Consider the following 27060-nt stretch of genomic DNA (forward strand, 5'->3'; position numbering starts at 1 on the left):
AGTCTTCTTTACAAAATGTAATATAAAACTTATGTACAAAAAATTTTAAAAATACCCAAGATGTTCAAGTTAAATTGCTTACTCTGTACAATAAATATACCTCATTATGACTTGGTGTTGTTGGTAATACTCTTTGTGGAAAACCAGGTCTTGGTGTCATGTATACAGATGGTGATGACAGAAGACACGGAAGTTGAGTATCACGTACTCCATAACGTCTTGGACTTTCAGAATATTGTGCTATTGGCAATTCACCAATTACTCTAGTTACTTTGTGATTACGTTCCGAAGATGGTGAATCAACTTCACAATCACTAGCTGGAGTAATTACCTAAAAATATATAATATTTAAGCTTTTACTAACTTCACTTCGTCAAACATCAAAACAACAAACGTCAAAAATTTTTATTTCTCAATTGCTCTACAATTTTTTAATATTTTAAATATATCCAACTATACTTTTCTTAAAAATATAATAAAATCCGATTATTTATTTAATTATGTAATGTGTAAGTAAAATAAGCGAAACAACGTGAAATACCTTAAAAAATTCTGAAGTATTACGATGATATGCCGTTGTTGGGCTTGGTGTACTTCCAATACTAGAACTTAAAGGTTCTGGTGGAATGCGACCTCTTTGAGACTCTTCAGTTTCAAGATTTAAATTAATTGGTGTAACTTGATTGGTATTACTAGAAGTTAAATCTAGTCGCAAATTTTGCCAATTATCATCAATGTCATCAAAGACAACTACTTCACCATCACTAACAATAGCCATACTTCTTGCTGGCGTAGTGTGATTTGATTGATAATCTATGCAGCTTTTTGACAATCCATAATCAAGATCCACAGTATTTTTTGATACACCATATTCTACATTATTGCTATTCAAAATTGAGTCATAGTTAATAATACGATTGCTGTGATTGCTCTTAGGGGAATCATAGTCAATAGATTTTGTTGGATTATGTCGCACCGAATGTATTTCTGAAGAAAATACAGTTTCTGTGACTTCTCTATTAGAACGCTGCTTTCTCGTATCACCGCACCTAAAATTCCAAACATATATAATTTTTATCATTATATATAATGCTTTATAACGAAAATAATACAAAATTAATTTGTAAAATACAGTAATCTTATCAATAACTAAAATTTTTTCTTGCAACATGTTGTATAAAAAGATAAATAATACTTTTCAAATTACCGGCTTCTTAATTCCCAAATAGTTTGAGTGTTTGGTGATTTATTGTTTCTTTTAACTGATAATTTGTTATCTATTTGAATATCTTCATTATTTAAGGAATTTGATGCCGCAAGAAAGCGTGATTTTCTAGCTGCTACTTTACCTCGACTTTGAGAAAATATTTCTCGTCCACCAGCAATTTCTATAATTCTGAAAAATAATAATTATTTGAATATTTAGTTGACTTTCAAAATTGATTTGGAAATTATTCTTTTATTTATTCTGCTTATTTCTTACATATTAACTGAAAGTTTAAACAGTAATTAAAGTAAAATATAAAAGTATTAAATAAGGAATCAATTAATTAAATACAATAAACATAACAGTTCAAAACATATATGATAAGATTATTAACCAATTATTATTTACTATCATATTTTATTTGATATTAATGTTAATATAAAATTGAAAATAGTAAAAGATAAATGGAACATAAACTAGTACAGAGTAATTTTTATAAATTATATTATAAATTATTTTTACTTTAAATACTTAAATATTTGAATATATGTATTTATTATAATATTTTGTATAATTATAATTGTAATTAAGAAATATAAAAAAAACATCGATATTTTCTTATTGAAATTATGAATATTATGAATAATGAAATGAAATTTTTAAAGAAATAAAAATTAATTCACATCATTAGTGAGATTTAATTTATTGAAAATTTATTTTAGAAAAAAACAAATTATAATACAAAATAATATTCTAAAAATTTTTTTTTTTGATGATTTTAATATTTAAGAAATTTTGTTTAAAAATTGATATTAAAATTACTAATTGAAAATACATTGTTTTTGTGCATATTATTTTATAAGTTTATATTAAATAAATTATTATCGTTATGAATAATATATATTTATAAATTTATTATTTTGATTAAAATCATCACGAAATGAATATTGATAGTATCTGTAAAACAATGTAAACAAAGAATATAGGAAACTTTATGATATGTCGCTAATACTTATTGTTATTGCATTTATTGTTATTACTTACATTTTGTTAATACATTAATCTATATAAAAGTTCGTCTTTATTACAATAAACAATTTATATAGTATATATTTTTTATTAATCACCATAAATTATGTTCAAGAACGGAAAGTGATACAATCTAACCTAACATCAATTGCTGTGTAATGTTTATCGACTAAACTTCGATCATGTCATTGACAAGTTTATAGATTGTTGTGGATGAAATTTTCATAAATATTTAGTTTTTTAATTGATTAGATATTTTATAAACAGTGAATTTGAAGATAATATAATCAAAGAGAAACAATTACAAATTAGTTATTTACCTTTTTTTATAGTATTATAAAAAAGAATATTTACAGTAAAACATAAAATATTAAAAAGTAAAATCAATTATAAAACATGATATTCTTTAAAATTTTATTAAACTTTACATGAATATATTTTATATGTTATTTTTTAAGCATAAATTTTAGAAAAATTATTTGTAAAAGTTTAATAAATAATAATATTTTAAGTTTCTAATTATTGAAGATAGTGTTATTACTATTTATTATTACAAAATTATTTAATATATCCATAAATTTCTTTTTTCAGAATTTGTATTTTGTATTTATTATTGTATTATTGTATTATATTCTTCTTTCTATTTGTAAATGAATTTCACTATATTTTTTTATATATAATTAGTAATTATAGTTTGTAATTTTAACATTCATTAACTTTTACATATTATATTTATATTTCTTAAGTAGAAAAGAGATGTTTCAAAATAAGTGAAGATAATAACATACCGGGAATCCCTTAATTTGTAGCTGCGATCACCCTTGGCAGAAGTTAAAATGTATACAGGGCTTTCCTCAGGTCCACTATCATCTTGCTGTGAGTGACTCTGCTGGTCACTACCTGGAAGGCTACCATATTGTTGTGCATCCTCACTACGTCCAGAAGCAGATGAGGAGCTTGAAGAAAGTGGTTTAGTATTAAGTGTACCAAGCGAACTAAATGTTCCAAGAGAACCACTAACAGTGCCTGTGCCACTGCTGACACCAACAGATAACTGACTGTCACCTGCAAAACTGGACACCATGTTTGTTGTCCTACAAAAGGAAAGAATCATTGTGATTATTTATGCTTAATTTAAAAATCTTAAAAGACATCAAAATTAATTTATTACATATTTATATATTTATTATATCAAATATATATTTAATTATAAATATAGTATATATTTCAAATCCTAATACAGTAAATAGTATTATGACTATATGCTTCAGCAAAAATCTAATAAACATCAATTCTTATTAAGTTCTTTGGTAGATATGAAATTTTTTGTGTTTTATTTAAATTCTTTATATATGTACCTTTTAAATTGCTTATTATTTTTACTTGTATCACAGAATTTAATATTATATTTCTGAATATTATGGAATTATCATTATCCAAAACATTTAATTAAATTGATATACTACAAAAAACAACAATTTATTTCTTTCTCTTTGGAGAATATATATAGTGTTATAGAAGTGCTTAAGTTGTATCAGTTCTAATTATAATAAGAAGAAATTGTTTGCATTCTTTATAAATTAATATGTCTATAGTAATAACAGTTAGTGATTATTTTATTTTAAATATTTTATTTTATATTTTTCTTTCTTGTTTATCTCTTTATCTACATTTTTTCACTGTCATGAGATGAAGTCCTTTTAGAAGTGAAGAAAAATTTTTGTAATTTAAAAAATACAATTTCATGAAAAGTAAATTTCCTATAAATATTTCAAAAAGTTATATAAATGAAATTTAACAAAACAGAAACTAAAATTATACAAATACATTTACTGATATATTTGAGAAGTAGATTATAAATGTTACATCTTTCAGATAGGATGTCAACAGAAGATAGTGCTTTTGAAATATAATTTTATATTTATTTTTATGTTTGTTATTTAACACATTTTTAAACTTAAGTAAAATGTAAAAAATAATTAATTAGTACGGTTTTCAAATTCTTATTAAATATGCAACATTTTAAGTTTTATTAAATTAAATTATAAAATATAAAATTAAATTATATTGATTAATTTCAATAAAAGATCGAAGGAAGATCAATGATTAGTAAATCAATATAAATTTACCTATCGGAGATATCACGCTCGAGGTCGATCATGTCTTCCGGTATCGCGCGTGAGTGCGTTGAATGTGTGTTCTTGGAAGTGATTGCAAGGGTAGTTGTGAGAGTGTTTGCGAACGTAGTCGCAAGTGTATTTGTGAGGCTAGTCGTGAGGCTGGTGGTAACAGAGACGGCCTCCTTCTGGCAGAGGCTCTCATGCGGCTGACTATTCTGTGTGGAGGCCCCCGGACTCGGGGGTGGGCCACCCCTAGGCCGACATTTCGGGAAAAGTCGGTTTAAGTCTGCGTTTTCCAAGATCAGGCTTGTCATCGCCACGCTACATTCATTTCTCTTAATACCCTGTCCATTCTGAAACATATATCCGAATCATGCATGTATATGTTTAATCTTCTACGTTGCCAGATGTTTTTATGTAAGATGAAGATCTTAAATATATTACAGAAGTAATACGAATTAATTAATATTTAATTAATAATTTTTTAAATATTTAATTCATATTTAATTTTTTAATATTTAATTCATATTTTTTTCTCAATACATGTATATATATTATTAATGTGCAACAGATCGCTAATAATGCGTCAAATTTAAGAATTTAATAAAGAAAGTAACAATACTCTGTTAGAAATCTCTTCCATTGAATACATAATAAAGGAAATAGAAAAACATTAAAAATTTTACATTTTAGGATATTATAATGCTTTTTCTCAAGAAAAATGAAAAAAAAAAAAAAAATGGAACATAAAAAAGCAATCAAATGCATTATTTTATCAAATTTTGCCAAATATTTTATTTTGTTAATTAATATAAAAATGTTTTATTTGAAATGATCGTGAGAAAGAACATTTATAATGATAAGCTAAAAAAGATATGGTGTAAAATTGTATGCATATGTTTACCATAATATTTTTGTTACGATACGGTAAATACTTACAAAGTTGGACAGTCCTGAACTCTAAACATAAACCGGTACCTCAGTTATCGATTAAATTATTGATGGTTAAATATATGCATTGCACGTGGTATTTTCAATACATAACATCGCCCACTTAATTTCAGTCTTTAACAATGTAAAAAATTACATTCTTTATTACGAAAATTTATATCAAAACGATTCAATAGCTTTATAGTTCATTAAAATCAAATTTATTCTAACAATAAGTAATATCATATATATGTAAGTACATCTTGTTATTGAATTGTAACTTTGATTTGTATTCTCTTTAGTAATACTATATAATAGTTTTATTGTTAATAGCAATTTGCTATTTAAATGCGTTTCAATCATCCATGTATTATACATCATATAAATAAATTTTTTTTATATTATTTTTTTATTTATGAAATATAAACATATTTGCATAATTAAGTATGCAATGTAATTTTATAACAATTATATAAAACAAAAAAAAAAAACAATAGGTGCAAAAATAAAAAATATATAAAAGAGGACAATGAACGAAATAAATAAGTTGGTGTAAAAAAGTGAATACAATAATAAGACATGGAAATCGGTAAAAAGAGAGAAAAGGTGAGAAAAGAAGAATGGAAAGTCAGGGAATGAGTGGAAAATCAGTGTACAAAGTAATAAGAAAGACGAGTTCTAGTCAAAACAAATGAACAGAATGAGACAAAGGCAAAAGGACGAAAAGTTTGCGTATTTAAGAAAAACATGAAAACACTAGCAGAAGAAACATAAAGAAAAGAAGATGAAAGACGAGAAAGTGTATACGAGAAAGGGTAAAAGAGAGGACGAGGGTTTGGCCCGTGCTTCGTTGAGCGTGGAATCAATAGGAGGTCACTGGCACCAGTAGATACAATCGGCACATTTTAAGTCTACTTCAGTGTTGTACAGCTTGTTATTGTATTGACCCTATTTTCTTTTATGATTAAGTCGAGACATATCCATATTCGTCATTATTTATAGTTTACATTGTGCATTTCAATTCGCTATTCCTATCTCTTTTTCCTCCATTCCTTTTTTATTTCTTCTATTTTTCTCGAGAACAAGCACTAACAATAAAATAAATCATATAAGAAAATGCTTCAATCCAGAAATATTACTTCTTAATGTCTTTTCATATAATAAACATATGTAGTTTAAATAGTGAATCCACAGCACTTGTAGATAAAATATCAACTTTATTTTATACTTTTAAACATAAAAGTTAAATTGTATTGACAAGAAAATTAAATAATATTTGTATTTTCATTGATAAAAGTATTTGAGAATTTATAAATTGTTAATTTGTATTAGTAATTTTTATCACTATTGTTAAAAATTATTTTTGAATGTTTATTTATATTTTCAAAAACTTTCTTTTAAAATTGCAAATATCATAGATATAAAATAAAAGTAATTAAATATATTCTTCCAAGGACATTCTTTTATCTCGCACTCCGTACGAGCTCAATGTGTTATGAAATTCAAAATCTTAATTAAATTAGAAAATAGTATTAATAATTAAAATATGATAAATGGAATGAAATATTTGAAAAACATGGAAAAATGAAAATTTTTGCATTCTTGTTTATATTTACATATTATTATTTTTTCTACAGATATATATGTTTTATGAATGTATTCTTTATTTAATAGTTTAATAAAAGATATTAATTTTCTGAAAAATATAATAAAGGAATAAAAATAGAATTAATGAAAGGAGATTAAAATTTTCATAAATTTCTTATTTTGTTTAAAATCTTTTCATACGTATTGGCTTTTAATAATAAATTTAATAAATTTTATAAATCTTGTATAGTGTATAGCACTACTATTGTTTACTTGATGAAGTAGATATGTCAAATTCTTGCCATTGCTGGTAACTTTAAAATTATAAAATAATAAATATTTCTCGTATATCATTCAATTTTCGACATACATATTTATTTGCAAATAACTTTTTTAATTCATAAAAATTCATAATTTAATTTTTAATCTGTAAGTTATTTATAAGTAATTTTCGAAAAAAATGAGTGACCATTTTAATTAAAAAATATATTACATTAAGATAGATTATGATTTTTCTGTTTGAAATTAGCATGTTAATTATCACACATGTCATTGGCACATGAGGCTGTTTGTTATTACATCTGTTAGTTTAATTTTTTTTTTTTTAATCAGTTTGACAGTCGATGAGATATGCGGTTTATTTCCGTAAAAATTGATTTTTTAGTTTCTGCAGTTAGAAGTTAGGACGTTAAAACAAAATTCAATTGTGAAATATATCCTTATTTATATAAAATATGAAAAAAAATTTAATTACATAAATATCAATAAAAATATGTAAATATCGATTTTATATTGAAATTACTATGAAAATGAAAATGAAAATGAAAATCTCAGAATATTTATGTGTAGTTATCTCTCAATAATCGCCGTATTTTATTACGCCGGTACTTATTTATGATATTTAAAATTTAAAATCTTTTATGATATTTAAAAATAATACTAATATAATAATAACAATAAATTATAAAGAAACAAGATATAATTTGATTGATATAATATATGTATTTTTAGAATGATATTTAATTTTGTAAATTTTAATAATTTCGTAAATATTGTTATTACTTTGAAGTTACTACATATATATGCAATATTATTGTGCAATGTGAATGTGTATGTACATTCTTTAAATTTTAATATTTAATTTTATAACATAAAATATACAATACAATTAAAAAATAAATTGTAATTATAAAATAAAACTGGAAATTGAAAATTGGAAATGGTAACATAAATAACAATGTATCTGTAACACATCATATGGATTTACGTGACAAATAATAATAAAATGTTGTAATATTTATTATTATTCGGAAATAAAAGTGGAGGCATATATTTGTACATAGATCAACTTTTCGATAATTAAAATTCGTTAATTAAAATTTTTCAATGCAATTAGAAGAAAATTTTGAAAACAACTCTTGATGAGTAAATATTCGATTAAATGAGTAAATATTCGCTTTGCTTCAAACAATCTGTTTTATGTATTTGTTTACATGGAAAATAACTACAAAATTATTGGGACACAAATGGAACTAATATATGTTGTATGATTAAGACATATTTTATATTTTATTTATAATGCTAAATTTTTACATAAACTGATGTCATTATTTTATTTTATTAAAATAAATGTTGTCATGTCATAACTGAAACATGAATATATGGTATTAATACATTTTGTATGTAATAATGCTTGTATAAATAAAGCAAAAAATTAAAGAAATAAATTTATTTCAACTATATATATCCATTTAAATATATTCATAAATATATCCATTTAATTAAATATGACATGTAAATTTATATATTAATAAGTTTAATTAGTTAAATTTATTTATATATTTATATATTAATTTGTTTGTCTGGATTATCCAAAATTTTGTTTAACTATTTTGTAATATATTGTTTTTTACACATTTTAAAATTTCTTTACATTGCAATATTTTCTTGTAAAAATTGAATTAAATAAACTTAATTATAATAATTTTTTATAGTTATTGATAATTTATTGTTACAATACTAATTTCTTAATTAAATAATATCTATAATGTCTACAATGTTATGTGTCACTTTATATTCTTTATGTATCACTTTAGCAAAATTTTTATAGAAACAAAAAAAATATTGTATATAATTTCATATAAGATTATATGATTATATATAACATTTTTATATAACTTTTTTTATATTTTAAAAATTATATAATTACATATAACTTTTAAAGATTAGATAGATCAACAATTAACTATATAGTTTTATTCCTCATTATAATCTCTATATCTCAAATGCAGATTTTCATGCTAATATTATAAAAAAAAATATTTCCCGGATTTTTAAATAGAATTTATGTGATTATATGTGATTAGCGATTATTCTTATAAATATTTTTAACTAAAATAATATGCAGAGTTACTTGTAAGTATATTTGTTTAAAAATAAGAGCATTGTGAATATTGTAAATTGTCTGATATACAAATAGGAATAATTCGTTGTCTGTCTTAATCATATTTTAAAAATCATATACTCAAAAAAAAAAATTTCAAGAAGAAATTGATAATACGCTCTTATTTGTATTTGTATTCAAGAAATGAAAAGAAAATTCAAATTAAACTTACGTCTGAAATGAATACAAATCAGAAAAATTTCATTAAACTTGTATGCATTTAACAGAAATTTTACGAAAAAATAGAAGGGCTTTGGCTATAGGCGTCTTTCCATCCAGAGATTTCGAGGGTGACTTGAACTCTTCAAACATCGAGTTATGCATTTCCAAGCAAATTCGATAAAAGCAGACGAAACATGAAGCAAAATGCACGTTTTCATTGTGAAAAAGAGACTAAAAAATCGTAATCAGGTCTTCTATTGAAGTCTCCCATCGCAATACGACTTGCAAGAAAGAGGAATCGATCCAACATGTTAACGCGTGTCTGGCATCGAGGATGGCAGCCACCCGAACAAAGTTAAGTCTTTTAAGGAAAATTTTATAATCATTTCTACTATTTACCTTGTTGTATCCGTTCTAAGGCGTTCACTCGTCACTTTATTATAACACGATGCACACAAATTAAATTGTCACACGAAATGTCGCAATAATCTAGTAATACGGTCGCGAGTACACAGGTCTTCAGAGGATAGTCAGGCACTGAACGAATAGATGGCGCCCACACTTGTACGCCACCCCTAGCGTCAAATTTTCCTTCAACCCTCTTACCCCAGTAACATTGCTTACTGCTTTCGACTAGAGGGTTAATCGTGTGATTTTAATCAAACTATTGAAAGTCAGCGCCAGTTCTGAATATGCAAAATTCTTTATATCCAGAAAGTTGTTGATGCTTTGAGTTGAATCTGTTAAATTAGAAACTTAAAATAAGCCGAAAATATAATTAAGAATGTCATTATATATAAAGAAAAATATGGAACAGAACATAATAAGTTTATTTATTTCTAACTTCATATAATATATAAAAATTTCAATCGTACATATGTATGTAAAATAAATTTCAAATGTATAAATATAAAATTAATTATTAAAATTTAGTATTATCGTAATAAATCATATATTTTCATAATTGTTAAATGCTCCTTTAGGTAAATTATTGTTTTTTTTTTTTGCATAATTGATTTTTCTTCTGTTTGTAGAAATTGCATAGAAATTACATAAAAAATATATATCTTTATAAATTACTATTTTTATTTCTATAAATATATTTTCAAAATGATAATAGAATTAAAATGAATTAAGAGCAAAAAAATTAACATAAAATTAGTACAGTTGCTATACTTGAGGCAATTGAAATAGGGGTTTTCCTATTTTAAATAACATTCTTAGTATTGTTCTAAAATAGTTGTAAGCAATTACTAAATTGAGTATGAAAGAGACAAAATCTAAATACTAAATAATATGCGTAATACGTTATTTGAACGTTACCTAAACAAAAGTTTATAAAAATCAAATAGACAGCAGTAAAAGTAAACATTACATATTTATTGATTGTTATGAAATTTAGCTAGTGAAAATATTATTACAAATATTTTAAACAATAAAAATAAATACATTATTTATTTTGAAAATATATAGATATGTATATAATAATATATATTTTTTGCTTATTAATATATATTTTGTTTCTTTTATATAGAATTTAAAGATAATAATATATTAGAAATATATTATCTATGCATATACGTAAGTATTAGCATTTTGTTGCTTTGCATTTAGAAATCTATGTTTCACTTATTTCATGTTCTTGCAGAACTATATACATATGTTACAATTTAGAATCATCAATAAAAGGGGAATCAATTTTTTTTCCATTGAATTAACAAGTGATTTTTAATTAATTCAAGAAGTTTTTATATTTTATTCTTTTTAAAAAAAGATTATTATTTCGTTCAAAAAATAATGATATTACTTCAAACAAGTGATGCATATTTTAAATTAATTACAGAGTCATCTTAAGGAAAAGAAAAAATTATATCCATCACAATTTTTCAAAAAATTCTTAAAATTTTAATTTTAAACATTGTGTATTGACTTTTATGATTTTGTGTAATTAAGTTTTTAAAATATAAATTGTAATAAAATATTTCAACATAATAAATTAATAGAATAAATTTATCTGTTTTAATAACAGAGCACATACATATAGTTTTTTTTATAGATTTAAGCTATTTGTATCTCCAATATACAAATGATGATATTACGATATTTAAAATATATCTAAAATATTTAAGATATTGCTACTTATAGTTATAAATATTAATTCATTTTTATAATTTTTTAATAATTTTTTCCTTGCATATATTTTTGTAAATATATTAAAAAATGTAGTACCATTACATTGTATTTTGTTTTTACTTGCCCATATAGGCATACATATGTATACATGTGCAGTATGTGGTTTTTATTGATATTAACTGAATCAGAAAAGCGCCATCTCTTATTAGTGAATTAAACCTATAGACATACTATTTATATGTGTTAACTGTTGATTGCAAGTAGTCAGTGTATTTAGGTTAGATATTTCTTCCTCTTTCTTTTTTTGGAGTTAATACCGCTTATAATAAGAAACTAATGCTAATTAATTAATTAGCATTTAAAATATTACTAAATTACCTGATAATTAAAATAATAATATTTAATTATCAGGGAAGATAAATTAAAGGTAAACTGAAAATATTTTAACTTAAATTAAAACAAAAATTTATATGTTTAATGTTTAATCATATACTAATTGTTATTATACGCATCATTATATTTTTTATATATATTACTTTTTTTGCTACTTGAATGTGATATAAAGATTAAATATAACCTTATTATATTTTAGAACGGAAATTGTAAGCTCCAAAATGGTTTGTGAAAAGTGTCAAAAAAAATTAGGAAAAGTCATAACTCCAGATCCTTGGAAAAATGGCGCCAGGAATACAGTAGAAAGTGGAGGACGTAAAGTTGGAGAAAATAAAGCACTTTCTGCAGGAAAGGCAAGATTTAACCCTTATACTGCTACTTTTGAGACTTGCAGAATATGTAGACAGAAAGTACATCAAGTTGGATCACATTATTGTCAATCGTGCGCATATAAAAAAGCTATATGTGCAATGTGTGGTAAGAAATTACTGAATACAAAGAACTATAAACAGTCTGCTACATAAAATCTGTTACGTTTATCATAGTATAAATTTATACTATGATAATCATAAGATAATAAGTGTATTCCTATAATATTTTAATGATGTAAGCTAGTTAAGTTTCCTTTAAAATATAAATTATAACTATATAGAAAAGAACTTAATACTTGAGAAACAATCTAAAGTATTACTTTGTTATTTAAAAAGAATAAGGATAGATGAAACAAAGATATGTCTGATTTTATTTTATTATCTTATTTTATTTTATTATAATATTAAAGATATGTCTGATTTTATTTTATTTTATTAATTATAAGGATTTTGTAATCATAGAAAAAAGAAAAATATGAACGTACAAAGTATGTTAGTCAAGCAGATAATCTAATTTCACTTCTTCATTTATAAATATTAATAATATTGGTGATCATTCCAAAAAATACATTATCAAATAATTTTGATCAAAAAAATTGAAAGAATAAAATTAATATTTATAATCTTGAATTAGTATGCAACATGTTTATTTTAAGACATAATTTAAAATATAAAAATTGATTCAAAATACATATATGATATACAATATATGAATTCGTCATATCTTTGATAAATTTATTTCTAAGTATTTAATTGTTTCTTGTGTATTATGTTATACTTTATACAACAAACAATTACAAATTTATAATTGTGATGATTATAATTATTTAAAAACATTGTTATTATGTTTTATACAAAATAAAATTGTAGATTTGCAAAATTGTAATATTTTCTTAAAAATAAATTTATGAATTTTCTATACAATAACGGCCTTTATTATTCAAAAACATGCATTTATATGTATATGTTTACTTAATATTATTGAAAATGAATATGTAAGTAATTTATTATTTATTGATATCATTGTGATATATATTAAGTATATTTGAGGTTTTTAGGACAATAAATTAACTTAGAATAATTTTTGATATACAGAGTTTATGGTATGTTATAAACTTTGAATTGTGAAGTAGTAACCTTTTTCTTTAACAGCATTATAAATATGTAAATCTAGATAAAATTATTTAAATTCTGGTGAATGTTATTTATTATTTTATAATAAACTTACTTTTGTCAGATAAAATATCAGGATATCCAAACCATTATAATAATTAGAAAGTTGATTAGAAAGTTAGATTTTTTTATATAAAAATATATAAAATTGCATGAAATGTTTGTATAGAACTCCAACTTTAAGAAAACTGATTTTGAAAATATTAAGCATAGTTTCATAACTAAACTTTTGTCTTTCTTATTTTGTTCTTGAACCATTTCTTTTGTTCAAAATGATTTCATTTTGAAAGCAGATAACGATACCTCTGCTTATAATTGTTAACACAAAACATATGTATTTGACAAATATTTAAAATTTTTTTCTTCAAAAATGAAGTTTTAGTTACAAAATTTTATCTAATAAAATCAATTTATTTTAATCTAATTACAAAAAATTATCCTTTGCTTGTATTTTTACAATGGAGGATATCCTAAGTAATTTATTTATTTTATGATATAATGTTACATATAATATTGAATCATATTTAATATTTAAAATAATATTTCCTAGTAATAACAAAGAATAAAATTTAAAGTTGTAAGTGATACCTTAGTTAAATTTCATAAAATAAATTTGTAATAAAACTCTAGAAGTTATAATATTTAGTTACAAATACATTTATTTCATTATAAATATATAAATTATTATTTCAATGTATATTACTATGTAATGTAATTTCATATCTATTATTCAATTTTTAATCATTATAAATAATTATTATCAAGATAAATGCAAGATACTGATAGACATTTACATTTGCGGAATGTATATTTATTTTATCTAAAATTTTTTGTTTGTTTTAAAATTTTCAACATCATTTATTATTTTTTTTATAATTACGTAATTTATTATTGCATAATTGTAATTCATAAAAACAAATTCAATAATAGATATACTATATATTTTTAGAAAGTTTCAAGTTATAAAAATTTATTTTTATTCTATAATTCTATTATGAAAATTTTAAAATTGCATTAAGAAGAAATAATAAATTTATATTTTCTGCAATAAAATGGATATATGTTTTCATATTTATAAAAATATTTTATAAAATTTTTGTTTTTTGTATGTCTTTAATCTATTATTAAGATATTTGAAATTTAAGTATATCTATAATAATAAGTACATTAAAATTAAATTTAAATATTGAACAGAAAATGTAGATTAATATTTTTCTATGCTACATTTTTCGATATATTATGTTTAAATATAGAGATATTGAAAATTTGTGAAATATAGATTTGTGGAATACTTACTTGTGATTCCATTTATATTTTTTAATGTGAATTTTATTATTATAATATTACTATAAATTATTATTTATAATGTAGTTCTTATTTATTATTTTAAATGATGAGAAGTGAATCAAACAAAAATATTCTTCATTTAAAAATCATGTTTTATTAATTATTGGAAATGATTTCGTCCATATACAAAATATTACAATATATTTTTATTTGTCAATGCAGTAAATTTTTGGATTGTTTAAATATTTAAAATATTCGAAAATATATTCTTTTTTATATATATTTAATTTTTAGAATATTTTAATTTAACAGACCTCTATTTATAGATTACAATTTATAGAGTTTTTTTGAGTAATTGTTTTGCATTATATGTTTTGCAAACATTTGTAAGCACTATTAAAAACGAAATATGTATTTTGAACATATTTATAGCACAGTTAAGTGTTTTAATATTAATGAGAAGTAATTTTTAAGTGAAGAAAATTTTTTTTTATTGTTGATTCTTCATCATTTAACATAGAAGATAAAAAGTTCTCGCAATATAAATAATTTATAAATATATTGAAGCAAATTCAAATGATAATTCACAATTTTTCTTTGCGCTACGAATTTGATAAATTCTTATTGATAGTTTTTTGATTTACAAAATACGCAAAAAATACTAAACTAAAAGAAATAAAAAAACATTTTAAAATATATCTTCTATAATATTCAATAACATTTTTTTTAATAATATTTTGTTATTTTATATAGATAATTTATAATTGACTAAATTTTGTTGTTAAGCATGAGAGAAAAGTGGTTTCTTAATTATATAATTAAGGAATTAAAATACATCAGATTATAGGTATTAAGAATATATATTTACAATATTTTACATACATCAGAGAATTAAAAAAATCTCATGTCTTTATAAGAAATTGATTTAAGTATAGAAAATTGGTTTCTGTGTATGTATGTTATATACTTTCAAAATTGTTATATTCGTTTTGTTAGTATACATATGCTTGTTTGTTGTTCATTAATTTTTATTTATATAATTTTATTACAATACGTTTCATAAAATCCTTCATTCTGATAGATTCTTATATAATAAGAATCGTTAACAATACATAACGTTAACAATGCATAAACATAATAATATACAAAAAATAGGAATCTTTAAGCAGCATCATTTATGAATTAATATAAAATATCCTTGAATACTATTTATATATTATAGCAGATAAATACCATGAAGGATTTTCCCATTTTGAATACATTTTTTATAATTATTTTTCGAAATTGAGCTCATCTTTTCTGTTAGGTATAAATTTATACTAGCAATAAAAAAGAATTCTAAGTGATTCAACATGTAACTCAGTTTTAGATGGATTTGACATGTGCACATTTGGCTTAATTAACTGCTAATATTTTAAAAAATTTTATTTATTTAATCATTATTTAAATTTTAGTAATGGTAAGAATTTTTAGGTAAATTTAATTATAATAAATCTTTTGTTTTTGATTATTTGTGTCTCAAATTGAATCATGTATAATGAAGCATTTATAACTGGCCTCTATTTACAATAAAAAACATTCTTAACTGTACATTCCATTTTTTAATAAAAAAATTATATATATATATATACAGGGTGTTTTGTGGATTTAAATCCGGAGAACGAGCAGGCTATGCAATAGAACCTCCACGACCATTTATTTGGTTGATGACCAAGTGTTGATTTAAAAATTGTCTAGCCACTCGGTTAAAATACGGCGGAGCTCCATCATGCATAAACCGCATACCGCATTAGATTTTCATTTATGGGGACATTTAAAATCTATTGTATACGCAACATCGAAAATGTTGAAATAGAATAGAGTAAGGCTTCCTACAAATTCGAGAAACACCAGGAATGATAGAGAGAGTAATCAGATCAATCACAAGACGCGGGGTGCCTTCAAATGCAAGGTGGTCATTTCGAGCATCTTTTGTAAAAGTAATTAAAACAGAAAATTCATTATATCTCATAAACGAAGACAGATAGGACATATATTTATATAACTTTTTTTCATTATTTTTAGGCGTACAATCAGCTCCCGAAGTGACTCCCACAAGTTACGAAACACCCTGTATATTATTTGAAGAATAAAATTGCACTTTAATTTTGAAAAAAACGACTTAAATGACTTATTTTAACAAATATGATTTTGTATTTACACGTAAGATTATTTAAAGAAGTAAAATTTAGTTATAGTTAATATCACTACTAATATCAATTTAAGACATAAAAAACAAATTGTTGCTATTTCTGTCCCGAAATTAAACAATTTATCTATTTATTTAGTTTCTATAAGAAATTATTTTTCGAATTATAATATTCATGTATGCACACAGCCTTACAAATAATCGAAATCTACATAGGGTTCTAAAACAGGTTACCGAATAAACAGACTAGAAAAAGCACCTATACATCAATCATAATCTTATACATGTTAAATCATTTTCAAATTTCAAACGTAAAACTATTGCTAAGTATTTTTGAAAGTATATTTTCATATTCATATTTGTTATATTTTATTTAATTTGTAAAATCAATATGAAATTTCATCTTATATCGTCAATATGAAACCAATATGAAAGAATATATTCTATTGATTGAAATACTTCTTTTTATAATAAATTAATTTTTTATATTTGGAGTTGAAATCAATTATGAATTAGGATTATGTCTGATACTTTCAGATGTAAAATTATATTATTGTTCTAGCATTTGAAATAGCTATTGATGAGATAATAACATGACACATTTTTTACCTTGAAATTTATATACATAAACAAAATTAATAAGTACAAACAGTAAAAGATAATATTGTTATATAATTATACTTATATCAAATTAATCATTGTTTATTTCACTAATCAGTTATAAATATATAATTAAATGTAAAATATTAAAAAATAAAATAATAGTACTAATTATTCATTAAATATTGTAGTCGAATTCGATAACCCATTTTGAAATTTTCCTATATACATATACAATATAATATAATATTTTCTTATTTTTCATTGTTTTTTTAACTACTTTCAATATATGGTGGACGGATTTAATAACATGAAATAAAACCTTTAACTATTTACTACATTAATAGTCAAGGCAAAATTCTGCATAGTATGTATGTATCATAGTATGTATATGTATGTTTTGTAACGAAATAATGAGTAACATGAGGTAAAGATGACCTTTTTCATTTCACTTTCTTTTTTTTTTTTTGCGGTAATTATTTTGCTGTAAATTTGTCTATATGAATATTTGTTTGCGTAAAGAAAATATGAGTACGAAGAATTAAGAATCAAAATCATGATTTCTACAAAAAATAAAACATATGATTAAAATACAAATATACAAGTTTACTTATTATCCGTAAAATAAAATAACGAATTTTTAAAAATTATATATGTTAAAATATTCAATATGTAAAAATAATGTTAAAATTGATAATAAAATATTGTTTGACATTTTTTTTTACAATTAATTAATAATTAATGTTTAATAACGTATACAAACATATTGTTATATTTGTATAAACAAAGCTTCATAATTGGTTTTGTCATCATTTATTGTTATGCTATATTTTTTTACATATACTTTATAATATTAATAATATTAAATATCATTTATATTTTGTAAAAAAAATATTAAGATTTTATTATCAATAATATTTAATATTTGTAACATTGAAATGTAATATTAATAAGACATTAAAATTATTATATAGGTATTTGTATACTTTGAAGTAAATTATACTATTGGCTTTTATTAAATATCTTTTAATATAATACAGATTAAGAAATTAAAAGTTATATTTCTTAAGAAATTGTCATTTTATATTTAAAAAATTTGAATTTATTTTTTATATAAAATGATAATGTGTATTAATAATATAATGAGAGATATTATATAATATTCATACATGATAACAATATTATTTCATTTCATTTAGTTATTGTTATAATTTTACTTTGCCCCATGTTACCCTGTTAATATAAAGTACAATACAAAAAAGTTAGAAATTGTAATATAACCATATCCGTAAATATTTATATTTTTATAAATTTAAAAGAAGTTCACTAACTTCATGATTTTGTTTTTGTCTCGCGTAAAGTTGGTGTTAATCAAATTGCGAAATCAATAATAATATCAACAATCGTATCAATAATCGTATATCAATAATTTTAATATTTTCATGTATCATTAGTTTTTAATTTATTGTCTTAGAGCTTGTTTAATAATGTAGATATGTAAATGTTTAATGGCGATTTAACGTGCGCATACAATTATTATGGTAAATAAAAAAGCTATGTATTTATAACGATAATATTTAATAAATTACAGTGTTTTAAAGTTTATTTCATAAAATATATATTTTGAATTTAATTTTAATTGATTTAACTAATTATATTTTTTATATGAATTATATAATTATATTATGAATATCATGTTTTTAAATTTATTAAATTTGATGTTAAATTTAAATAATATTCGTTTGTATATTTATTACTTATTTGCAAATGCATTGATAATTTTATTAGTCAAGTTTTAAAATATTTTAAAGCATTCTATAAATATACCATAATGTTGTAATAAATGATGTTTAAAAGAGCGCAGGCAAAATACATACGATTTTTGATACGTACGCTACTCTTTAATACTGTACTACTTACACAGATGTAATTCATGTATAATACAAGTTCTAATTGTAGTAATTTTTAAAACAAGAGCTGTGTTGTAAAATAAATAAAATTATAACAATAAACATTTTTATCAAATGATCAAAAATCATGTTTTTAAATAAGAGCCAGTCTTTTTAGAAAATTGAGGAAGATACTAAATAAAATTTTCTTCGACTAGTTCAAGAGCAGATCTATTCAGGATGAGCACTATATGTAATATGCACGCGTGTACATATAAATCGAAGTCTGATTTCTTCGTGTAAAGCACTTTAAGTACAGTATATTCTAATTATTGTTTAGATGTATATAGTATTAAAATTTTCATAGATTATAATATTTATGTTATTCTCGTAAAGAGAAAGAAAACGATGCTCAATTCGCAATGTTTACAATTGCTTCATCAATTTACATTTTTTACTTTTAATTTATTACTTTTAATTTGAATTTCAATATGAGAGATACGATTGAAAATTATATATAAAAGATCTGAAAACATTATCGATTATTTATGATTCGCTAATACTTCATCTTTATAGTCGATCTTATCTTTTATTTCCTAAAATAATCTGCTGATCATGTTTCTGCGGACCAGTTATCTAATTGTTTGATTTCATGGCTCGCCTCTGAATTATCCAATTCTTTCGATTCATTAGATTTATATTCGGTTACATAAATAACTTGCTTTTCAGTATTTCCTTTTTTACTAGATTTTGTAATGTCTGCTCTTCTAGGTGGAACAGGAGGCTTTTTATTGGAAATGGATTTTCCATTTGAAGTCATTTTGATTTCACTTTGGGTCGATTTTTTACCCTTATTTTCCATTGTGGAAAGCGTTTTACTGCCTTCGTTATCATCCTCTTGAAATTCTCCTCTATTAGTAGAAAGTTTGATTTCAGTAATATAAGTCATTTTTTGTGGCATTGGCGTATTTGGGAGTGGTGGCCGATTATCAAAGTCTTGTGAATTATAATCCATCGACTCACCAACTAATCCGCTATCTTCACTGTTTTCACCACTTGAAACACTGATATTGTTAATATTATGACGATCCTCACGATCAAATAAATTTTTGTTATTTATAGTTACACCAGAACCAAATTCGTATTCATCTTCGTCTTCGTCATTTTCTCGATCCATTCTTTGATTAATGGAAACTTCAACCACTCGTTTTGACGGCGTCTTCGAATTTATTGGCGACGTTTTGTTTCTACCTTCTTTGTCTTTAAACATCGATCCATGCGTCTGAGATATCGAGTTTGGTGGTTCTTCATCATTAATTGTTATCGAATCAGAACTATTACCTCTCACTGAATTCGAAGAATGGTCTTGTAGAGGTATTGGAGTAGATGATCTTTTCGTAGAAAAAGATTTTTTCTTGCAAGTTTCATGACGATTACAATTTTCATCGCATGCCTGACACCCTCTTTTAATATTAATTTTTGTCACTGGTTCTTCATTGACAGCTTTCTTACCGGTATATGAAATCATTTCATTCGGTGTTATTGAACTATCTTCCTTCCAGTTTTTGAAACGAAATAAATCATGTTTGGACGAATCTGAAAATGTTGGTTTCTGAACGTACGTTTCAAAATGTTTCAAAGCTTTCCCGAAATCTTTATTTGCTATTTTTTCATCATCCGAAAATTGTTCATTCATGATCATACTATCGTTGCTAAAATCTTCAGGTAATGATGTTTTCTTTTTAAACTGTAATTCTACTTCTTCAATTGTCGGACTTTTAATAACGTTTCCATCATTAACAATTCTGACCAAGGAATTATCCTCATCTGGATTGAACATCCGTTCTGCATGAATAAATTCTTCTGTAAGTCTTTTGCTTAAGGGAAGATTATAAAGTTCAATGCTAGTTTCATCATCTGTAGGATTTATTTCTTTTGAATCAGAAGTTTCAGTTTTTATTTTAATTTCTATAGCAGACTTAGATCGTTCAAGCGAACCGTTGCTTTTTTTTCTAACTTTTGATTTTTTATCTTCTGAATCCTGTTTTTTACGCCATACAACGTCTTCTAAATTACCCCATTCATTTGATTTTTTTAATAATCGTCTATCGAAAGTATCCATTTGATCAAGCTTAGTTAAATCTTCTGTAGATTCATTAATATCCTCTGGTGGCAGAGGTGCCTTACGTTTCTTTGTGCCGGTATCAGTCATATCCAAACTCTGTGCTCTTTCAAGTGTTGCGGATGTTCTGCATTCGTACTTTGATAGATCACCTAAGCTTGCAGCTTTTCTGTACACATCATCTTCTTCATCTTCATCGTCATTTGTCTCTGGTATAGGTGTTCGATGAATTGTGATATCAGCTGGATTCAATTCGATGGTTGTAAAACTGTTCTGAATTTCACTGTCGGTGTCAGATTCAGAATGTCTTCCATCAATTATTAAAGTTTCTACTTTTTCTTCTACACATGGATCTATTCTTTCTGTTTCGCGTACTTTTTTTATATATTCAGATAAAGAATCTGTATAATCGGCAATGCTATTGATTTCATCTTTTCTTAAATTACATTCTTTTGTAATTGATGACTCTTTCTTTATAGGAGAAATATATTCCATATCGTAATTATTGCTTTTTGGCGGTGGTGGAGCTTTTCTCTTATTCTTCTGTTGACTTTTAAAATCATCTGTCTCGATAGATTCTATATTTTTGGGAGTATTTAGTAGTTCAGAGTTATTTTTCCGATTTCTGCGAGCAGCCATAGCTGCATTATGGACTTCCATCGGTACTTCTGACGGAATATGAATCGATGTATCACTGAGTTTGCTGTTTTTATCTAACGTATCACTACCTGATTCGAAGGTATCATTTTTTCCTTTAAGAGCTGGAAGTATTTGTGAAGTTTGTTGATGTTGAGCTTCTTCCTTTTTGTCACTAATTGTCAATGCTTTATTCATATTTGACAAATGTTTTTCTGTATCGAGTTTTTTCGAATGTTTTCTTTCAAGATTCGTGTTATGTTCATTTTGATTTTCAATGCGATGAACAGTTCCATCAAGAGAGGGTAGAACTTTAATACCAAATTTATGGTGATTGCTTTTGGACTCTTCATGACATTTTTTAAATGTTTGACTATTGGGTGTAGACTTTGTGGACTTCAAAGTCGAATTCATCGTCGAGTAATTAGAATTGATGGAATCATTTGGATCGACTATGAACAGTCTTTTCGCAATACTTTTTGATTGTGAAAGTTCTGGGATCGATTGACTCCTGTATAAGGGATGACAAATTCTTGCTGCGCTAGGACCAACACTTTTTTTCAAAAGAGTGGTTGGCTTTGATCCAATTCCGCCATTTTCTACTTCAAGTTTTACGTCATATGGTGAAGCATAGCTTAAAATCGTTAAAGCATCCTCGTAAACCATATTTCGAAAACTGATTTTTATGCTGGCTATACGATCCCCTGTAAACACAATAATGCTAAAAAATGAAGTCTTTACTATTTATGTGCATTTAGTAGAAATATAAAATAAAAAACAAAAGAGAATGGTAACATTGTATAAACATAGATCTAATTTATTAAACAAATTATTAAAAACTATAATATGAATAAAATGTGAAAGAAACATCGATATTATGTATAAGTAAAATAAATAAATATTTATTGAAATATTATTAAATTTGTTCGAGAAAGAGATTATTACGTGAAATATTTGAATATTCTATTTCACGTTCTATGTATTTGTTACAAATTTTTTAATATAATATTTATAAATCTAATTTTATTAGGAAGTTTATAGTGAAATATTCTGATATCCTATATTTTTAATTCTATTAAACACTATGTAATACAATTATATTTAAATAATATATATTATATATATTAATTATATATATATATATATTTATTATATAATTAATTATTCTTTAAATTATTTAAAAAAAGCACACGAGATAATATTTAAAGTTATAATCATTATTATAATCACACAAAACTAATTTTATTAATTTATACATAAATAATCAATTTAAATTTCTAAGTTATCCATGTTAATGTAGCATTTCAAAGATTAAATAATATAATAAAGAAAGTACATATCTACAAAGTAAATGAATAAGAAATTTACAGATTAAACAAATATTTCTTATTCAATATCATTTCTAGTTTTTGATATATTATTAATGATAGTGATTATTATTATTAATGATATGTAAAGGTTCTCGTATGATAATTTTCAAATATAAAAAAATTACTAACCTGGATGTATTCGACCGGATTCTGATGCAGGTCCACGATGTAAGAGATCTTTAACAAAGATTCCTTCTCTCATATTACCACAAATATTAAATCCCAGTCCAGTGAAATCTCGACTTTTTAAGCTAACTACATTGATCCTTGTTGCTTTTGGCTGCACAAAAGAAATTAGCGATTACATAATTGAAAATAATACACTATTGATAACTGCAATGTTATCGTTATTATTTCTACCAATAAATCATTTTATAGATTCTTTTATCAATTTATATATTCTATTTATATTATATTAAAAAAAATTATCACTTAGAACTTTTATTTTGTAAAAGTTAGTTTTGTAATTCGATTCATATACTATGGACTTCCTCTTCAGGAAGGAACATAGCAAGGGCACGTATCGAAGATGGCTAGATTAACTGTATACTTACCAAATTTAGCCATGTACAATACTTTCTATGTTTAGAATGATGAAATGTATATTTTATGATCGTTATAGCTTCCTTTATAAAAACACAAGTCTTGCTCTATTTATTTATTATAAATAAAGATTGCTATGATTTGATTCGTAATAAATATCATTTTCATACTATATTAAGAAGAAAAAGAAATAAAACTTACTCCAAGGTACGAATCGTCGAGAGTTTTCCGTTTGTCGTTGCTCAGTCCTAAGGAGGTAGTCCAGGAGGTAGACCATCGTACAGAATCTTTACCTGGGGTATTTCCAGGTGTCAGAGATGCTGCTCCTTCTCGAGTTCGGTTAGTTGACGATATTGTGACATCTTTGAAACAAGGATTATCAAAGGCATAGGCTTCTTCCACAATTTCTGGATCTGTTACCAATACTAAGTGTTTTCCTAGAAATATTCATTTCATATTACTATTAATCAAATTATTTCGAATTATGAAAAATAAATATCTTCCTTAGAAATTTTGTTTATTACTTATCGATATTCTTCTGTATATTTGCATATACATTAGATTTTAACACTAGAATTACCGAAGTGGTCGAAACAAACCAATTTATAATTTTTGTTCGAAATTTTATAGATGTAAAACAGATGTATTTTTAAAGATTTAAATGATTTTTAAAATGTATAAAGTTTCATTAGTTTTTTTACTTCAAAGGGGTAAAGTTTTGAAATTTTAGGCTCTAGTAATCTAGTTAGTAGGCTAGTTCTAGTGTTAAAAATATTTTGACGCATTAATTATATAATACATATATTTTTTACTAGTAATGGAAAAATTAAGATTAAATTATATAAAATTACTTTCAAATATTTCATATTTTTGTTAAAATTTTTATACAACTATGACAAAGACTTCTGTATGACATTAAACATAGTATAGTATAATGTCATAATTAAAATTCATTTTATATGAATTTTTATATTAAACAATTGATGCTTTTTATATCAGTCTTTGTTCGTTTCATTACATTGTATAAAAAAAAAACAATTTATTTGGAAGAATATTTATTTTTATTAATATTAATTTTGTAGTAAATTAAATAAAGTTTCAATGTCAAATATTTCCCTTTTAATTTGTAAATTTTTAAAAATTTTATTAAAATTAAAAAAATTAAGATTTCATTGTAATTAAAAAAGACATTATTATTATACAATTTAATTACCTAAAATACAATGGTAGAATAGAGAAAATAATATCATCTTAATAATTTTTAATAATTTTTACATGAAAATTCTCTTTTGAAAAAAAATTAATTCAATGTAAAGTTTATCGTTTATAGATTTTAAATTAAATTCCAATTTTTATTTATTAAAAAAATTAATTTAATTACATATTGTTCTGCAATTCAGATAAAAAATAAATTATCATTAGCATAATACAAATTGTTAGCTTTCTCATTGTTTCCAAATTTTCGATTCTTTCTGTTTTTTACTGCATATATTTACTGTATTATATCATTTTTTGTACTTTAACGTATGAATTTTCTACCTTATTCATTATACAGGGAATTTCCACTTTGATGGACTCCCAGTTTCGGAATATGTTTAATTGTATTTTTATCTTAAAATGTAAGATAAAAGAAGATGTAAGATAAGGAAAGAAAATTTCAATTGAATAAATGAATAAATTTTGAAAAATTAATTAATTTTGAAACGATATGAAATATTTAATTTTAAATATAAAAGATTTAACTTCGAAATTATATAAAAATAAAAAAATTAAATCTAATATAATTTTATTTGCTTACGTATTTTTATTTGAATGTAATAAAAATCTAATCGTATTTTTTTGTGTATGTATGATCGAAAGAAAATATAATAAGAAAAAAATATGTTCTTCAAGAATATTAGGTTTAAGAATATTGTTAGCAGAAAAACATAAAGAAAAGAAAAAAATAAAGTAATAAATCACTTGGAAATGAATGGAAAATATCTTTTTAAAGTTACTTTCGAGAAGAATATTCACCGCTACAATTTTTTAACTATATAAAAAGAAACGTTTTGAATAAAAGTTGTTAAGTTTGACAATAGCTATAATAACGAAAAATTAATTCCTTTTAAAAACTTAGGAATAGTATTCATTTTACTCTGTAAAAACTCAGCGTTGTATCTATTTATACTCCAAAATGTTAGTGCTTCATTAACGTTAAAATTTCAAGTTCATATCTACAATGCTTTTAGAGAAAACAGTTTATAACGTTCAACATAAGACACTGTGTATAGTGAATATATATATATATATATATATGATATAATGATTTTCATAATAATATGTGTTTATTCGATACTGCTGTGATATTGGCTACGGTGAATTGTTGATATTGGTTACTATTTAAGGTATCTGTGTTCATTTATGTTCATTTGTTCTATGCAGGAAGATTTTAATAAGCATTAAGAAAGTTAAGTTTTACGGTTCTGAAGGAAAAACAGAAATATAAATGCGTATTATATGAACAACACAAAATTCTATTATTACACTATACTAATTACACTCTATTAAGTATACTATATTAATCAATATTACATTTCAATTTATGTCGTGACGAATGACTTATATATCAGTATAAATGATATTACGCATAGAACAAGTTGTACAATTAATGTAAGAAAAATTATGTAACGAAATACAGTAGATATTGAACATTTTAAAGGTATTTATGGTAGATATATTGCGTAAATTATGTTACTACAAACGGTGACATCATCCTACGGATTTACGCCTATTTACTGCATTTAGAATATTCTCGTCTACGTTTATGCATAAAATTACATTCCATTCTGTTTGTTTCCAAGTGCATTTTTGAATTACAAAAAAAAAAAAAAAAAA

General features: G+C 23.4%; 3 protein-coding genes across 16 annotated transcripts in view; 1 reads left to right on the forward strand and 2 right to left on the reverse strand.

The window, feature by feature from the left end:
• Window positions 1–10081, reverse strand: part of LOC122536735 (serine-rich adhesin for platelets-like) — a 43343-nt gene extending 33262 nt beyond the window's left edge. For 5 of the 13 annotated variants that reach the window (XM_043669351.1, XM_043669357.1, XM_043669356.1 and 2 more), the window contains exons 1-6: window positions 9878–10073; window positions 4366–4709; window positions 3025–3330; window positions 1208–1396; window positions 542–1049; window positions 101–331 (exon numbers count right to left, since the gene is read on the reverse strand). In XM_043669351.1, the coding sequence (XP_043525286.1) occupies window positions 101–331; window positions 542–1049; window positions 1208–1396; window positions 3025–3330; window positions 4366–4670 (1539 nt within the window). In that variant the 5' untranslated portion in view covers window positions 4671–4709; window positions 9878–10073. Of the gene's footprint in view, window positions 1–100; window positions 332–541; window positions 1050–1207; window positions 1397–3024; window positions 3331–4365; window positions 4710–5295; window positions 5317–9877 lie in introns of all 13 variants that reach the window. The other 8 variants (XM_043669353.1, XM_043669350.1, XM_043669355.1 and 5 more) reach the window with 6 other exon arrangements.
• Window positions 10082–11798: 1717 nt separating this feature from the next.
• LOC122536748 (cysteine-rich PDZ-binding protein) lies at window positions 11799–12642 on the forward strand. The gene is made up of 2 exons (XM_043669377.1): window positions 11799–12038; window positions 12204–12642. Exon 2 carries the CDS (start codon window positions 12226–12228, stop codon window positions 12526–12528), a length of 303 nt encoding a protein of 100 aa, XP_043525312.1. The 5' UTR covers window positions 11799–12038; window positions 12204–12225; the 3' UTR covers window positions 12529–12642.
• Window positions 12643–19388: 6746 nt separating this feature from the next.
• Window positions 19389–24646, reverse strand: LOC122536743. Of its 2 annotated transcripts, XM_043669371.1 has the most exons (3): window positions 24385–24646; window positions 23770–23920; window positions 19389–22974 (listed from the first exon to the last, which is right to left on the reverse strand). In XM_043669371.1, the coding sequence occupies exons 2-3, from the start codon at window positions 23840–23842 to the stop codon at window positions 20126–20128; spliced, it is 2922 nt and encodes a 973-aa protein (XP_043525306.1). In that variant the 5' UTR covers window positions 23843–23920; window positions 24385–24646; the 3' UTR covers window positions 19389–20125. The 2 variants fall into 2 exon arrangements, with proteins under 2 accessions (XP_043525306.1, XP_043525307.1); XM_043669372.1 differs by lacking the exon at window positions 24385–24646 and having other exon boundaries at window positions 19389–22991; window positions 23770–23905.
• Window positions 24647–27060: the final 2414 nt, after the last annotated feature.

The sequence above is a fragment of the Frieseomelitta varia genome, unplaced genomic scaffold (assembly GCF_011392965.1).
Source record: "Frieseomelitta varia isolate USP_RPSP 00005682 unplaced genomic scaffold, Fvar_1.2 scaffold_869, whole genome shotgun sequence".
NCBI lineage: Eukaryota > Metazoa > Arthropoda > Insecta > Hymenoptera > Apidae > Frieseomelitta > Frieseomelitta varia.